This window comes from Zalophus californianus, chromosome 9 (assembly GCF_009762305.2).
Source record: "Zalophus californianus isolate mZalCal1 chromosome 9, mZalCal1.pri.v2, whole genome shotgun sequence".
NCBI lineage: Eukaryota > Metazoa > Chordata > Mammalia > Carnivora > Otariidae > Zalophus > Zalophus californianus.
This window is the reverse complement of record NC_045603.1, coordinates 135,729,650-135,747,315: the sequence shown is the minus strand read 5'-3', so window position 1 is coordinate 135,747,315 and position 17,666 is coordinate 135,729,650. Positions and strand designations below refer to the sequence as shown.

The 17,666-nt window shown below is 44.8% G+C and overlaps 1 protein-coding gene across 1 annotated transcript; it reads right to left on the bottom strand.

The window, feature by feature from the left end:
• Positions 1-13,500: 13,500 nt before the first annotated feature.
• LOC113922498 (malignant T-cell-amplified sequence 1) lies at positions 13,501-14,381 on the bottom strand. Its single transcript, XM_027594460.2, has one exon. The coding sequence runs from the start codon at positions 14,187-14,189 to the stop codon at positions 13,644-13,646; it is 546 nt and encodes a 181-aa protein (XP_027450261.1). The 5' UTR covers positions 14,190-14,381; the 3' UTR covers positions 13,501-13,643.
• Positions 14,382-17,666: the final 3,285 nt, after the last annotated feature.

Sequence of the window (17,666 nt, the reverse complement as noted above, 5' to 3'; positions counted from 1 at the left end):
TCTTTCAGGCACTATTACGATTACCTTGTTCAAAACATTTGTTTTAAATGGAAAGACGCAGGGGCGCCTGGGTGGCTCAGTCGGTGAAGCGTCTGCCTTCGGCTCAGGTCATGATCTTGGGGTCCCGGGATCAAGCCCCGAGGGGAGCTCCCTGCTCCGCGGGGAGTCTGCTTCTCCCTCTGCCTCTGCCCCTCTTCCCACTCATGCTCGAGCTCTCTCTCCCTCTCAAATAAATGAATAAAACCTTTAGAATAAATGGAAAGACTTGATCTGTGTAGTACGTTGTGTTGGGGGGGGAGCGGTCCTTTCCTGTGTAACTCTCTAGGCAGGAAGTATCCAACATGCAGTACTTTATAAAAATTGTATTTCCTAATGTTTAAAATAACTAATTCTTATTTAAAGATCTGCCTGTAGGTGTAAAATGAAAGATTATAAGTTTTAAAAGCTATAAGAAATGCTGAGGACTTCTCCATTATTGCATTGTTGCATTGTGTATTAAAATTGAGACGTGTACTTTAAAAAATGTTTTATTATTAATAATTTAATGCATTATTAAATTCAAGCCTTGAAACATTCTAAGGGAATAAACTATACCACATACCCATTCTACCATAATTTCATGTTTCAGCTTCTATGCACATTTATTTCATCTATTTCTTAATTTTTAGGTATTTAAATATATATGAACATATGTATGATCGTCCCTGAACTAGAGTTTTATGGGGAAAAACCCTGCACGTCATATTGTGTTCTTCTTTGGTGCTGTTTTTCACAGCCAGGTTTCTGCACCAATTTTATTTTACCTGAATTCAACCACATGTTTTAAATCATTCATGTTTCTAGTGCTAAAAGAATCTATGATTTTGTAGTTCACACTGTCATTAAAAAAAAAGAAAAAGAACAAGCAAACAAATTGTTCCCTAATCATATGGGTGGTGTTTGTTCTTTGCAGTGTTTAGTATGGATGGTGCTAAAAAGACACAGTTCGGGGGCGTCTGGGTGGCTCAGTAGGTTCAGCGTCTGCCTTCGGCTCAGGTCATGATTTCAGGGTCCTGGGATCAAGCCGAATATCGGAGTCCCTGCTCCTTGGGAAATCTGCTTCTCCCTCTCCCTCTGTAATCTCTCTCACTCTCATTCCCTCTCAAATACATAAATACAATCTTAAAAAAAAAAAAAAAGACACAGTTCAGACACTAAGGCAATGCCGGTCAGGTAAGGGAGCGAAGAATGTCTGCCAGAGAGTAGTTCTTCCTGGGCGAGAGATGTCAGATAACACACTTTCCTATTCCTACTGAATCGGTCATTATTTGGGGATTCTGTAGGAAAAAGTCCACATCGAGTTGTCCTGTGCAATTCTCAGAATACAAATATTCTCGGGCACGTGGACACACATGCACATGCGCGCGCACACTCACACGGGTGCACACATTCACACGCACTCATGCACACATGGACACACACACACACACCGCCATGTGTGGATAACTCCTAGTCATGACTTCGTCACCCCCTTCCCTTTTCCTTCCCTGCCCCTCTCCCTCCAAGTGCAGGGCTCCAGCCCTCCGTGGCCCCGCCCCGTTTGGAGCCCTGGGAGTTTTCTCTCCCTACTCTCTCCCGCTGGGCACTCTCAAAATCAACATTCCATTGGTAGCATCAGAAGAATAGGTGATCTCTTGCCTTCAGTGAACTCAGTGATTGAGAACTCAAAGTCCTCTCCTGGGTGGCTGCAATCCACCTTTTCCATTCTGAACTTCCACTTCTGCCCTCAAGGATCACAAGTTACATTTTTCTGCCACCCAGGTTGCGCGGGTCTCCCGCATAAATCCTGCTTGACTGGTCCGACTCCGGTTACTCTTCCTCCTCTTCATGCATAAAGTGGTTTTTCCCTCACACGCCCTCTGCAAAGTGTCAGCTCCTTTGCTGTCATCTTGTCTTTTATCATTCATACCTTCAGTTTCGTAAAAAAAAAAAAAAAAAATCCTATTTATATTCTGCCTTCACATATATCAATTCAGTGAGTGCAAGAACTCTGCTCGTCCCACTCTGCAGTCCTGATGGTACCTAGCACCGTGGTTTTGCAACCGGATGACAATCAATGCAGCTTTTATTTGATTCCTTGAGGCCAATGTGATAAAATGAGATATACAGACATTAAGCTCTGGTAAGAGTTCAGAAGATTTGATTTTGGGTGAGCAAAATAAGAAAAGAGAATCTAATAGAGGAAATGTAGAACTTCCATTAAGTTTTGAAGAAAAGCAATAATGTAATTGGACCAGGAGGGAACAGCAAACTCAAGATAAAAGAATAACCGGAATCAAACAGACTCCAGAAGGTCCAGAGTCTGCGAGAGGGTAGGGAAAAGAGGTAGGCTGGACTGGAGAGCGTTAGCTTTTCCAGATGAGCATGCTGAAAACTAAGAATCTCTAGCACTTTTTTCCCCCAGTAAGCAATAAGAAACGAACGGAAGTGCCCTCGTGCCTCTGGGGTTAACAAGTGAAATGACAACATGGATCAGTAAGGGTAATACGTGGTCCCCTCCATGGACTAGCTCACAGATGCTGGAGGACAACCCATCCCCACCGCGCACAGGTTCGGAGACCTTGGCTGATTAGCTCAGCCCCTCTGTGCCTCGAGTTTGTCATCTCCAAAGAGGCTATGATCCTATCACAGAGGGGTTTTCTCATAAATTCCTGATGTTTTTAAGGGTGTATGGGGAGACAGGGAGGCCGCAGAGGGAACACTGTGTAGGTTTTTAGAGGAGGCCACCAGGGAAGGAAGGCTGGAGTAATGGTGGCAGCAGCTATGCAGAGTTAATCACCACCTAATGCAATCGTTCCAGAAGTCTCCACAGCTCAGGATGTCCAAGCCCAGGGCCAACTTTGTTCATCTTCCCATGGTTCCGTAGTCTCATCCTCTAAATGAAGGGAGGTTATCTCCAACACCTTGCAACATGAACAAGTTTTAGTACTTTTGTATTCTTTACAAAAACTATGATACGGGGACTTTTTTTCAAAACGGTCTATGGCAGAGTTATCGAGCTGTGCCTCTTAGGCCCAGCTGTGACACCACAGCTCCGGGTTCTGGTTCCTTCTGAGCAGTGGAAAGGGAACATCAGGTCACACAAACTGGGGGACTGGAATATCTCACGCCTCCTGGTATCAGAAAACACAAGGGCCTCCGATGGGCTTGGAGTGTGGACCACACCTCCTTCCAGAAGGGGCAGGAGAAATGTAATGAAGGCCAGCGACCAGCAGGGGGAGGCAGCTCGCGCCAAAGTTTCAGTAATAAGAGTCCATCGTCCACGCCAGTTTTTCATCTCACTCCTCCTTTTCTTCCCCAGCTTTACGGAGGTATAACTGACACATAAAATCGTAATGTACTGAAGGTGTACACCGTGATGATTTGATGCGATTTGAAACGATCACCACAATCAAGCTAACACACCCATCACCTCACATAATTACCCTTTTTTTTATGCAACTGCTTAAAATCTCTCTTAGCAAATTTCAAGTATGTGGTACTGGATTATTCATTAGAGCCACCATGCTGGACATGAGATCCCTGGAATTTCTTCATCGTATAACTGGAAGCTTGCTCCCTTTGACCCACACCTTCCCATTCCCTCCACCCCCAGCCCCTGGCGACCACCAGTCTACCTTCCCTTTCAATGAGTTGGACTTTTTTTTTTTAATTGTTATGACATAAAGTTTATTTTCAAAATTAGATTTCAGGTAAATCAACTGTTGGTTTTGGTAGGCTTTTTTCTTTCCCAACATTCACGGTTTTTTATTTATTTATTACATTTTTTATTACGTTATGTTAATCACCATACATCATTAGTTTTTGATGTGGTGTTCCATGATGCGTTGTTTGCGAGTTGGCCTTTTTTAGATTCCACGTGTAAGTGATGCCCTATGGTATTTGCCTTTCTCTGACTGACACCAATCACTCAGCATGACAGAGGGCCAGGTTCACCCGTGCTGTTGCAAAAGGGACAATTGCCATTTAACCTTTTTATTCTACTGTGCACTCCTGTCGATTTTTAAGGAGATACAGAGGTGAACACAAACTTCAGAGAATCAATTGACATTTGACCTCAAAGGAACAGAGACATCATTACCAACGGCCCATGTGTCCGCAAGGAGCCCTTGAAAGAGCTGCAGGTTTCATGCTTTTGAAAGACAAGGATATCTTTGGGTACATGCTCTGCAACACAGGCCAAGTGCACAGCTCACGTTAAAAAGCCTCTGTTTTGCCCTAAGAAAATCATTTAATATAGCATTCACGGTTGTTCGGCTAAGCTTCTGACAGTACCATGACTTGAGTGCCCACATTTCTAAATCGCTCCAACTAAAAGGAAAAAGTCTTTGGATAGAAATAACCCCAAAACATGCGATTGGAAATTTGATATTTTGCATGGTCAGAAAGACTTTTCCTGCTTAGGAAATGTTTTCTCTGTAACACAGATGTGCTTTTCCAAAGCCTTGGAATTTCCTCTTTTGAAAATATGTTGAGCCAACTGAATTTTTAAAGAAAATAATTATATCCTGAATTTAGCTCTGCTGAAAGAGCATGCAAGAATTGCAATCATGCTCTTTGTAAATGTTTTAAAGTTTTCCTAGAGTTTATCACGTGAGGATGAAATGAAGGGACTGGGGCACCACAGTAAATGGAGACTTTGATTTTTTTTAAAAATGAGAAAGTGCGTAGACGTAAAAGAAAAATGTGCCAACATGTACATTATCGTTAATCCTCAGAATATGAAAACCTCGATTTGTAATATCCAAAATCCTCATTGGCCATTATTTGTAATATTCACCACTACAAGATTCCTAGTAAAATACAGACTGAGAGCAGGGAGCAGGTAAACGTGGGACAACGGTAGGAGTGTTCCTGTTTTTCTGGTTCGGGAAGGTTACAAATAAACCCACTTACACATTTCCTTTCCAATGTGACTATACCATTTGCATTCCTACCAGTAACCACATTTTCACCAACACATACGTGGTCAGGGTTCTGTTGTTGCTGTCCATTCTAACAGATATGCAGTGGTGTCTCACGGCGGCTTAATTTGAATGTCCCTCGTGGTTAAAGGTGCTGAGCATCTTTTCACGTGTATACATCCTATTTGGTGCAGTATCTGTTCAAATTTTTGTCCAGTTTTTTAATGCTTCTGCTTTTTCACCATTTGGAGAGTTTGCTATATTCCTAAGGCTAAATTATCTATTAAACATAGGTTTTGCTAATATTTTCTTTTAGTATATGGTTTGTATTTTCATTTTCTTAGCTGTCTTTCAAAACTCAGAAATTCCTAATTTCAATTAATTCTATTTTTTCTTTTAAGAATAGTGCTTTCAGTGTTAGGTCTATGAAATCTTTGCTGAATTCAAGGTCAAAAAGGCATTCTCCTATGTTTGCTCCTAGAAATTTAGTACATTTATGTTTATAACCCATTTTGAGTTAACACCTGTTTACATTGCAAGGGATGGTCCGAGGTCCAATATTTCTGCACGGGGATGTCCCCAGCACCATTTGTGGCAAAGACTGTTTTTCCTCAATTGGATTACCCTTGCAGCTTTGTAAAACGCCATTTGACAATGTTTAGTGGGTCTGTTTCTGGACTCTCTTCTCAGTTCCATTAATTCACATGTCTATCCTTTTGCTAATGCCCTACTGATGTGTCAGTACTTACTATACGGTACTTACTATATATCACTAAAGTGATGACACTTTATAGTAAGCCTTGAGTCAGGTGGTGTAAGCCCCCAACTTTTTTCTCTTTTCAAAATGTTTTCAGCTATTCCATGCCCTTTAACTGCCCCCGAAACTTTAGAAATAGTTTGTCAATTCTTATGAAAAATCTTGTGTGATTTTGACTCCAATTATATAAAATGTATACATTTATTTGGGGAGAATTGACATTACTGATGTAGAAATGTTGGGGTTCAGAGTGAACAGTCCAGAAAGAATTCTTGAGACATCTTCAGTGCAAAAAAAGTAGTTTTATTAAAGCATGGGCATAAGACCCGTGGGCAGAAAGAGCTGCTCTGGGGTTGTGATAGGTGACTATTTATATACTTTCAAGTTGGGAGGGGGCTGGGGAGAGAGTAAGCCTCTAAGGAATTTGGAAGCAAGGTTTCCAGGACCTTGAGGGGCTAGCTGTTGTTAGGAAAAGGTCATTTACTACTGTCTAGTAAAACCCTAGTCATGAGACCCTGTAGATGTATATCGGTGGGTCGTATGCTTGGGGGATGATTGCCAACGTATATCTTGGAGGGTAGATACAAAGGAAGTTTCCAAAGGAATTTTTATGTGTTGAATTTCAGGATCCCAGGGGGTCAGGCTAAGATTACCTTTTGCCCTTAGCAAAGCTTCCCACATCGAGGCAGCTGAGTTCGTACAGGAAGGTCACTCTGCCTGTCTCAAGGACTCGTCAATAGGCTGTAGCCAGAAAGGTAATTGAGGTTTTTCCCTTTGCCTTTGTTTCCCACATCAATTACACCGTTATTGAGTCTTGCAGTTTGTGAACAGAGCATACCTCTGTGCTTGCTAGGGTTCCCTTTAATCTGGGCTCCTTTCCTAAGTGTTTTGTGTTGTTTTGACATACAGATCATACACGTACTCTGTGAGATTGATACATAATTATTTCAAGTTTTCCATGCTACTGAAAATGGTCTATTTCTAAATTTCAATTTCCAATATTCATTGCTAGCATATTGACATGCAACTGATTTTGGAATAAATTGATTTGCTCATCTCACATATCTGTTCTAGAAACCTTTTTATTGATTCTTTTGGATTTTCCACTTAGACAATCATACTGTCTGTGAACAGACAGTTTTATTCTTTATTTGCAAGCTATATGTCTTTTCTTTTTCTTCCCCTACTGGACCATGTAGAATGACTGATATAAGTGGTAACAGGGGACATATCTGTCCTGCTCCTGATTTTAGGAAGAAAGCATTCGGTCTTTCCCAATAAATATAATGTGAGCTGTAGATGTTTTGTAGATCTATTTTACCAGATTGGGGAACTTTTCTTTTATTGAACGAATTAATATTGAATTATATCCATTTTTTTCTGCATCTAGTAAAATAAGCATGTGATTTTTCTTCTTTAACCTACTAATACGGTTCATTACATTAATTAAGTTCTGAATATTGAACCAGTGTAGAGAGCAAAATGGAGTCTCTCATGTCAAGCAGGCGCCTGTGTCAAGCAATGACTTGAGCAGTTAAGGTACCGCAGCTAAGAGATATCAACGGGACCAGCGTCAGCTGACACCCCAGAACTGATAACGACCAGAACCAGAAGAGGTCTGTAGGGACCCCAAAACCAATTAAATCCCTTTAAAAAGGGAAGGACTTGGGCAGCAAACTGTCAGACTCTTCAGACCTGACCCATCTCTGTCTGACCACTTACAACAGGCAGCTGCGGCCAAAGGTTCTGCCCAGTGGATCTCCAAACAGAACTGAGACCCGTCACTGCTTGAACATAAGCAGCAGTAAGTGCCGAGGGCTGACCCGGGCAGACCAAGGCCTCATCTCAACTGCACGCCCACAGGATGACTTGGCGTTTGGTTCGGTAACTTCCTGCGCCCTTCTGTTGCCTTGTTTGTTGTGTGGCTTGTCTCACGTCCTGCTTTCTGTGCTATGTAGGAAGCCAAGTTTAATCACATGGTGAAATGTCACTGAGTTTGGAATCCTGAACCTGCTCTATAATTGTGATTTAACTTTGCTTTATGATTGAATAAAGCTGACATTGTGGAAAGACACAACTCGTGTGTGCGACCTTATGGCTCGCTCATGACAACCAGCCTTCCATTTCCAGAATAAATCCCATATTTTGCTATTTTTACATATTTCTGGCTCAATTTGCTAATATTTTTTAGGATATTTGTGTTTATGTTCATGAAGGATATTGGTCTGATTTTATTTTCTTGTCGTGTCTTTGGTTTGGATTTTTGAGTAACACTGGCTTCATAAAATGAATTGGGAAGTGTCCCCTAAACTTATTTATTAAAGAAGAAACTCCGTAAAATTTTTATTTCTTCTTTGAATGTTTAGTGGAATTCACCAGTGAGACTTTCTGGGTCTGGAATTTTCTTTGTTTGAAGAACTTTAACTACAAATTTAATTAATTTAATAAGTACAAAACTCAGGGTTTCAGGACGAGTCTCCCCAATATATGTCACATTGGCACAAGGATTATTTTGAGCTAAAGGCGATCAAAACCCAGCAGATTCAGGAGAAGCTCTCACCTTTCTCTCAACTGCCTAAATTTACATGGGAAAGAGGGCCTGGTACCAGGAAGAGAGCTTTAACCAGAGACAGCCAGTTTACCTAAGAAACTGTGTGGATAACAGGGAAACCTTTATTCTCCAAACACCTCCTCTGCCGTCTTGTGAACAGCCTTCCTTCCCTTTGTCTCCCCAGGCCCCCAACCCTCTCTATCGCTCAGGATGTTGTATAAGCTTCAATTGCCCAGAGCTGCCTTGTGAGTCTTCATATCTTTATGGGGCTCCCGTACATAATTAAATTTGGTTTTCTCTTGTTAACCTGTCTTATGCTATTGTAACTGTTTGACCAGCCACAGAAGCTAGAAGGGTAGAAGTTAAATTGTTCCTGTACAACAGTACTCTTCTAGCAACCTGTTTTCTTTTTTTTAAAGTAGACTCCACACCCAGCATGGAGCCCAACGGGGGGCCTGAACCCATGACCCCGAGATCGAGAACCAAGCAGAGATCAAGAGTCGGATGCTCAACTGACTGAGCCACCCCGGCGCCCCTAGTTACCTGGTTCTTGAGTGAGCTGGTTCTTACCACTTTCTTTGTGAATTTTCTGAGACCTATCAGTTGAATTCAGATGCTGCTCCCCACAACCACCCCCAAAATGCTAACACAGATCAAGGATTTAACACCTGTGCCTCAGGGGCTAACTTACTTGGCTTTGTTCCTAAAGCAGCTGAGGCAGGAGAGAGGGAGGGAGGCAGGAGGGCCTCAGGGAACAGTGTAGGAAGTAAGGAACAGGAAGGAAGATTTTTGCATTTACCTTTGGTCTCCAGAGGCTGCCTGTTGAGCTCAATAAACAAACTTTTCCCTCCAAAACCTTTCATCCCCTTGTGGACATCATTTAATTCAGCGCTGGAGACCCCCTGACTCTGCAATCAAAACCACATCACCTTTCAGTTAGAGTCCGGGGCCTGCCCTTGGTAGTGACAGCACCCCGTTCTTCCTTCACTCAGGAGGGAGGGTGTGACAACCAAGGTGCCATCTGAAAGGCTGGTGTCAATCCCGTCTCCTGCTGCTGAACAGACAGGCGAGGGCAGTGCCCCGCTTCCCCTTCTCACCCGCTGCTGGTACGACAAGGGCCTTTGTCACAGGATCCTGAGGGGTCTTCTAAAGTCCTCTTGCCTGGCCTGTGGGGGGTCCTCATTTTCTCTCTTCCAGAAGCCATGTCTCAGTTAGCATCCCATCCCCATCCCCCAAACTGCCAAGAACTGTGCCGGCTCTCCAACTTCACCCGACCTGCACACCAGCAAGCTAGCTTGCTTCATGAATGCGGGCAGAAGGCACAAGGCTGCGCAGCCAGGGACAAAGGACAGAGGAGTCACGAGAAAAGCAGCAGCCAGAGCTTCACGTTCGTTTGCACTGACTCCCCAAGACCTTCACACCCCACAGGTGATGACTGCAAACACAGGGGCTCGTGCTGCAGAGGGGGTCCAAGCTTGCTGCATCCGCGGCTCTTACGGGCAGAAGCAAGGCTGCTCCTTCTCCAGAGGAAGGGGTCACCTCATCCCTCGTGGTCAACGCCTGCCAATACAACGCTGAAAGCGACTCTGCGTGGTCAGAGCCTTGCATTCTTGCCAGGCCCTCGGCGCCAGAGTGCACCGCCTGCCCAACACAATTCTTTCTCTGAATCTTGAGGTTACATAGATTTTCAAGGTGGCTGGCCAGAATTAGGAACATTAACTGTCCAAACAGCAACCCAAGTCCAGTGGGATTGGCCAAGGCTGACTGCTGGGAAAACGCACATGTCCCCCTTTTCTGCCACCAGTGGGCACTGTATATGTGAAGACAGACAAGCCTCTTTCTGTCCCAGTGAGTCCCATTCAAAATTTTCCAGGCCCTATAAGTCACCATTCTAGGTATTTACTTCGCCCTCTAGAGCTGAAGGAAACCGCTTTTCTCCTCCCAGGAATTAGTGGGTCATAGGGTTCATGGTCCCACCGACTCGTTGTCCCCTTCGTTCTCCGAGTGGACAGATCTTCCTCCGCTCACACAGTCCATCTCCAGCCTCCTCATTTTAAAACTCACGAGCATTTACTTCTCATCATTTTAACCACCACCTGCATACTAATGGCTCAGAAATCTGCCTCAAAGCCCTGGCACTGCCCGCTCTCCAGACACCTGTTACCTGTACGTCTGCTGGGTAGTCCCACTTGGAGGTCCCGTAGGAAATGTATGCTTCATACGCGTCACTAGAATGATGTCCCTCTCCTCGTCTGCTGCCCTGCCCAAACCATCCTCCTCCTGGCTCCTCTTCTATTTATGGGGCCATTTCCCACCAAGCGGAGACTTCCTTTTCCCAGTAAATGTCTGAAGTTTTCCTCCACAAAAATGTTTAGAGTAATTCGTATCCCTTCAATCAGTGTCCTCGTCCCTTGCCTGCAGGATCTGCAATGCTGTGCTCGCCTCGGCAGCACATGTACTAAAATAGGATCTGCAATGCCGCAGTATTAGTTACTTCCTCTAGTCCCAGGTCCCCTCGAATCCACTCTCCCACTATCATCTACCCAAACCATAATCTCGCTCATACTGCACTCCTTCTCAGCACTCTTGTAAAGACCCATTTCAACTGTAAGCACATAAATCCTCTAGCACATTAAAAGTGGGTCTCTACCATAAGCCTCTAGTTTCATCTCTTCTCCTGGAAAATGATGACCTACAGAAGTCAGGCCGCTTCTATTTCTGTGACTCTACTGCATTGCTCACACTATTTCCTTTCCTGGAATTTTTTTCACCATTTTCATTATGAAAACATCCTTAATCATTTTTTTTTTAACATTTCTAGTGAGACAGCCTCTAACTAAGAAATCCTCTTTGATTTTCGAGGCAGAGACAACTTTCCCTCACTCATTCATAACATATTACAGTAAGTAATTCATACATTTACTATATGTAGGTGTATACATATACACAAATACTTGAAATTAAATTATGTATCTACATGTTTGCCTTCCTAACAAGACTAAGCTCCTGGAAAACAGGGTGGTATTTTATATTTCTGCATCTTACTTCCAGTCCAGTATCTAGCCCCAAAGCAAGTACCCAATAATGTCTGTTGAACTATTCTGGATGAAACAGCACTGGAGTGAGCGGATTCTTGAGGTAAGATGTGACTATCACTTGTATTTGCCAGTCTCCTCACCATCGAATTAGACATTGGTATTAGCCAAGAGTAAGTAGAGACAATCCTCTTCTACTTTAATTGTTCATAATAACCTTTTGGCTCACAGATCACCTTAAACATATGATGAATGTAGAGAAGGCTTTAATAAATACATCTATCTCTGAATACACACACCAAATTTTGTATGACATTCCAGGAAGGTCATGTTAACTCTTGCCCTCCATCCCTTCCAATGTGTATGCGGGATTTCTACCGTGAGTTGTTTGGTGGGATTGGTATCAATACAAGGGTCAGCCTCACCGTCCAATAATGGAAGACAGTATGCATATGCATGAGTGAGGAGTCCTGAAAGAAGGCTTAAAATAGATGCAGAGGGTCCTCTTTCAACTTCTGGTGGAGATAGTTGGTGGTGACACACAGTGAAAGAACTGTAGGTTCTTACCTTGAGTGTCTCCGTCCGTGTTCGTCAGAGTCACTGCCGCTCCCGAATATTATCATGAGATGCTTCCAGGGCCTCCACAGGTGTCCACCAACGGCCAGAGGGGTGCTGACTGGGGTAGACAATTAAATGGGGCAAAAGCCCTAATCCTTTGAGGAAAAAATAGTGTTCTAATGAGGAGAGTTTGAGTTGTTACAGGACAACTCTGTGATGAAAGGACATAATCTAAATGTGCGGATTTATGAGGGCAGGTCGGCCCCTCCTCTCCTCTTGGAGCCATTCCTTCCCACTTTTCTAGCCCACTGATTCTACCCCCATCGAGTATTCCCACTCTCAGTGAATCTTTCTCCTCAACAAGTAGACGTACTTAGATACCCCATCAACAACCTACAACAACAATAAAAATAACAGAAAAATAACCTGGACTCCGAAACAAAATATCTTGACTATAACCTTCCTCTAGTTTTTACCCAGTATCTTTTCATTCACAACCAAACTTCTGTAAGGAATAACATGAGTCTAAATAACCACCTTTTACCTTTTCACTTTCCATTCACCCCTAAATCTACCGCAATTTATCTTGCCCTCATAGGAGTGACACTGAAACCGATCACGGCGAAGTCGCCAGTGAGCCTTCAGTTGACCTGTTTTCCCCTCCTTTACACAATTTTTCAGTTGGGTGTCTATGATGCCATTCTGTAAAAACTGAGATAACGTTGGCTTTAAATTTCAGAAAACCCAAGGCAAGATGAAGTGATTGATAAGGAAACTGTTTTATCTCACATAACTTCACCACATCCCTTAATGAAGAGTCCCGGTATATGGAATCTCAACAGCTGATTAATCATCAGCTCATAAATCAGCAAGGACCTGGTTGCTTTCCATGTTCAGACCTGATGCTCATCAAGGTTTTGTGTGCACGTTAGTGTGTGTGTGTCAGTCTATGTGCGCGTATGTGTGCGGCAAGAGCAAAATCACACATGCCAACGTCCGCCCAAAGCAGGGAGACTGTTTCTCCCCATGCATCTTTCTTTGAGAGCCGGCACACCTTTCCCAGAAATCTTCCAGCAGCCCCTCCTAACACAGGTCACATGGCCGCCCAGGTCAGTAACAAAAAACCGTGGGAGGAAGGACCTACGGATTCCTAGGGATTCCTGAACAGGAAGATTCTACTTGGCCGTAGGTCCCATGACCACCCACAAATGACTCCGTCTCACTGGGAAACGGAGCACTGCGGTGGGCCCAACCTAATGGCAATTTCCCTGGCTCACGTAGGGCCGGGATGGACCGAGCTCTGCCAGCAAGGGGGGGCGGGATGATGCTCGTCGGGCAGACGGCCACTAATGCCTGCGGGACACTTTGTCCTGAGCTTTCTGCTCGTCCTTCCAGGGCTCTGTTAACCGAGCTGCTCGGGCCCCTCTCCGGTCATTTTTTTCCCTCCCAACTCCTGGATCCCAACTGTGGGTCTGTCTCCCAACCGCATGCTCTTCGCTTTGAAAAATCTACTTTTCTACCACAGATGACGCACCTGCCTTTGAACCGACATCCGCTTGGGGCAGAGGACACGGCGCCTCTCCACGAAGCGCCCCGCCGCCAACACGCACACCCGTACTCACACGCGCGCAAGGACACAGATACAGACAGCTGGGCTCCTTCCAAATCTTTACTTGGTTTTTGTTCCCTCGAGCATCTGTCGTAAGCGCGGAGGAACGCTCTTCATGCCGTCCCACAGACACAAACACAGACACAGCACCACGTCCACAGCTCCAGTCCCGGGGCGCCGCTCCGGGCGCTCACTTGTACGTCTTCATGTGCCACAGCCCATCGTTCAAGTAGTGGATGTTCTCGATGCCGATCCCCTTGTTGACCTTCCCGATGTCTTCGGCGGACATCCGCATGACGCCGACGCACAGCGCGTGCTGCTTGCCCTCGGCCATGATGGCCACGACCGTGTCCACCGCGGCGGGGTACAGCTGCGCCCCCGGGGACGTCAGGCCGGGACACATGATGTTGGCCCCACTGAGCACAAACTTGATGGCCCCCTTGTCCACCTGCTGGTGCGGCAGGATGAAGGGGTATTTGTGAAGGAGCCTCAGGGTCGGGTAGAACGGCCCCTCTCTCTGTCTAAAGAACAGTAACTCTCCGTTGACCGTGAGGATCTCTATGTGCTCGTGGCAGCGCACGATTTTGACCGGATCTTTCTTGGGCAAGATTTGATTGAGCCACGGCTCAATCCCCGGAAACTGCTCTATCAACTGATTCTTAATACCCTTAATAACCGAGGTTTTCAACTGGATGCAGTTGGACACATTTTCCTTTTCATCGAATTTCTTGAACATGATCCAAGGCGAAGGGGGCGCCCCCAGCGAAGAGCCCGAGCTGGGAAGATTTGTGGAAACGCCCAGGGTCCGGCGGAGGCGCTTACCGGAGGTCGGCCGGCAGGGACGGTCGCGGCGGCTGTCGTTAACCGGAAGGGAGCGCGCTTTACGGCTCCGCGTGAGAGCTACTTCCGCCCCCGGAGCGCGGCGCGCTGCTGCGGGCGGTTCCGCGGCCGCAGATTCGTCTCCCCCGGCGGGTGGGCAAAAGGGGCGGGACTTGAGGAAGAGGAGTGGGAGGCTGCGTTCCTCTTGCGGGAAGGGAGGGACGGAAGGGGCCTGTTGTTTTTACTTCTGTTATTGGTAAGCCGAATCGTCGCCCCTGCACTTACCCACGCCGGAAGCCGGGGGAGCAGGTGCGGGGAGCAGGTGCGGGGAGCAGGTGCGGGGAGCAGGTGCGGGGAGCAGGTGCGGGGAGCAGGTGCGGGGAGCAGGTGCGGCTCTCCGGCGTCCGCGAGGAGCCCAGTCCCCGTCGTCACCCCGGTTCTCCCCGTCGCACACCCTGCGTCTCCCCCACGCTCTCTGACACGTCCGGCTCGGGGACGTGTCATCGCAGACATCTGCCTGCCGCCTGTCACCCCTGGATGCGGCCCTCTCCCTTCTGGGTTCTCTCCGCCTGAACCAGGGCAGGAGGCTTCCAGGCCAGGAGGAATGCTGTAGGATTTCTTCTGTCCTCTTCAAGACATCCAAACTCAGCTTGCGGCCCAGAATATGGTTTCTCCTGGCGAACGTCACCAAGTGCTCCTGAAAAGACTGTGCGTTCTGCTTTGTTTAGGTTCAGTGTTCTGTACATGCTAATAACTCTGTCCCACTGGTGGATGGAGTTGTCTTCTATTTATTGCTGAGCGGCGTATTGAAATCTCCAACTGTGATTGTGGATCTATTTCCCTTTACAGTTCTATCAACTTCAGATTCATACGTCGTGAAACTCCATTATTAGGTCCGTACCCATTTGAGATTAATATGGAAGTCACCCAGTTAATTAGATTTTATATATGTAGATTCTGCATGTCATCCTAAGAAGTGTGAGGACCCTGAAGGCGGGAACTAGTAATTTTTTAAAGATTTTATTTATTTATTTGAGAGAGAGAGAGAATGAGCGGCGTCAGGCTGAGGGAGAAGCAGGTTCCCTGCTGAGTACTGAGCCGGTGGAGAGCTCTGTCCCAGAACCCTGAGATCACGACCTGAGCAGAGGGCAGACACTTAACCAACTGAGCCACCCAGGCACCCCAGGAATTGTGTATTTTATTTCTGTATTCTTTCATCTAGCATTTTTCTCCAATGAATACATGCATAATTTTGGGAAGCCTACCCTGCAGCAGAAATTATAACAGGTGCTGGATATGCAGTGGAAAGATAACACGTATTTCCACATTCTTGGGAGCTTACAACACATCAGGGTGATATATATATATATAGATACAGATATAGATATAGATACCTATCTCCCCATGCCCATTCTCAGAACAAAAATCTGTATTAGTCTGGGTTCTCCAGAGAATGTATACATATAAATTATAAAATTATATATATGTATAGAAATTGTATACATTTATATGTATAAATTTATGGAATTATGTATATGTATAAGTAATATATAGAACGCATGTGTATTATATAAACAGCATATGTATCTATTGTAGGGAATTGGCTCACACAATTATGGAGGCCAAGAAGTCCCAACATCAACAGTCAACAACCTAGAGACCCAGGAGAGCCAATGTTGTAATTCAGTCTGAGTCCAAGTCTGGAGGTAGGAGAAGACCAGTGTCCTAGCTCAAAGGCAATCAGGCAAGAGGAATTCCTTTTTACTCAGGGAAGAGTCAGCCTTTCTGTTCTGTTCAGGCCTTGGTTGAGGCCCGTCCACATTAGGGAAGGTAATCTGCTTTACCGATTAAAATGTTAAATCTTATGGAGAAACATCCTTAGAGAACCACTGAGAACAACATTTGACCAAATATGTGGACACCCTGTGGACCAGTCCGGTTGACACATAAAATTAACCATCACAAGCGTAGACCATCTTAAATGAGGTATTAGAGCAACATGTTGATGTGTCCTGACTTGAGAACCCAGGATGAATCATGCTCCATCATCTACTAAATTGAAATCTTGAAAGTTACTGACTTGTATGCATCTCAGTTTATTCATTACAAAAGTGTGGTTAACAAGAATACCCATCTCCTGGGGATAGAGGTGGGAATTGCTTGCATTAGAACTTAGAATAATTGGGTTTTAAGTATTTCACGTAGCCACAATTATTAAATTAACATGAAACCAGTTACATGATTGTTTTAATACTCTTTTCACACAGGACATAGTACAACTGGCCAGACTTGAGCTTTCCTATTTATGGCCAAGCCTCTCATATGCCTCCCTGAGATTTCACTCCAATTACTTTGATCCCATGGAGAGCCACACATTTCTAGTTAATATATGAGCAGCTAACCTCGTCTATTATGTATAGGTTTCTGGGCTTAACCCAATATGATAATTCTTTTTTCTTTGGGTCTTATGGTTGTTCCATTGTTCTTATTTGTGAAGTTAGTGCTGTATGAGCAGCATAAACCAGATGTAGAAATTCAAGGGAGGAAAAGTCATTACTGGCTAACATGATCAGGTGACCTGTCTGTGGACCACGGGTAGCTTAATCAGAACTGATTTGACCTGAAACTGTCTATCAGAGGAAAGCCCAAAGGATTTTTTTTTTTTTTGATGAAGTTATTTTACACAAGGGACTCTTAGAAAGTTTACCCTGAAGTTCCATAGCAGTGAAAAATCTGTTTTGAAGTTAATAATTATTTTTATCAGAAATCACAATCTATACACTGGCATCTTCCATGAAAAGGATGCTAAGCACCAGTTTCTCCTTAAATTCTTGAAAAATTAAAGAAGTTGGAAGCTTAAAAATGAAAAACCTGTATTTTAAGACTTTCTAAAATCTACCCTTTTCTAAAATCGTGGAGCCTAGGGACGCCTGGGTGGCTCAGTCGGTTAAGCGTCTGCCTTGGGGTCAGGTCATGATCCCAGAATCCTGGGATCAAGCCCCGCGTTGTCGCGTTGTCAGGCTCTCTGCCCAGCAGGGGAGTCTGCTTCTCCCTCTCCCTCTGCCCCTCCTTCCCTGCCTGTGCGCTCTCTCTCTCTCTCTCTCTCTCTCTGTCTCCCTCTCAAATAACTAAATGAATCTTAAAAACAAAATAAATCAAATCAAATCGTGGAGCCTGGTTCTTAAACTTTACAGAGGAGTCTAGGTCTTTGAGCGCGACTCACATCAGCGTATGAAAAAATATGATACACAAATGTTGCTTTCAACAAACGAGCATGTTAAAACATTGAAACATACTACCAGCTATTCTCATTAAGTAATTTACAATCAATTGAAAGGTAATTAACTGTATGGATCTTAAAAAGAAGGAGGAAAGTTAACGACCCAATCTAAAG

Excerpts from the sequence above, each read along its gene's own strand:
- LOC113922498 (XM_027594460.2), bottom strand. The coding sequence starts at position 14,189 with ATGTTCAAGAAATTCGATGAAAAGGAAAATGTGTCCAACTGCATCCAG.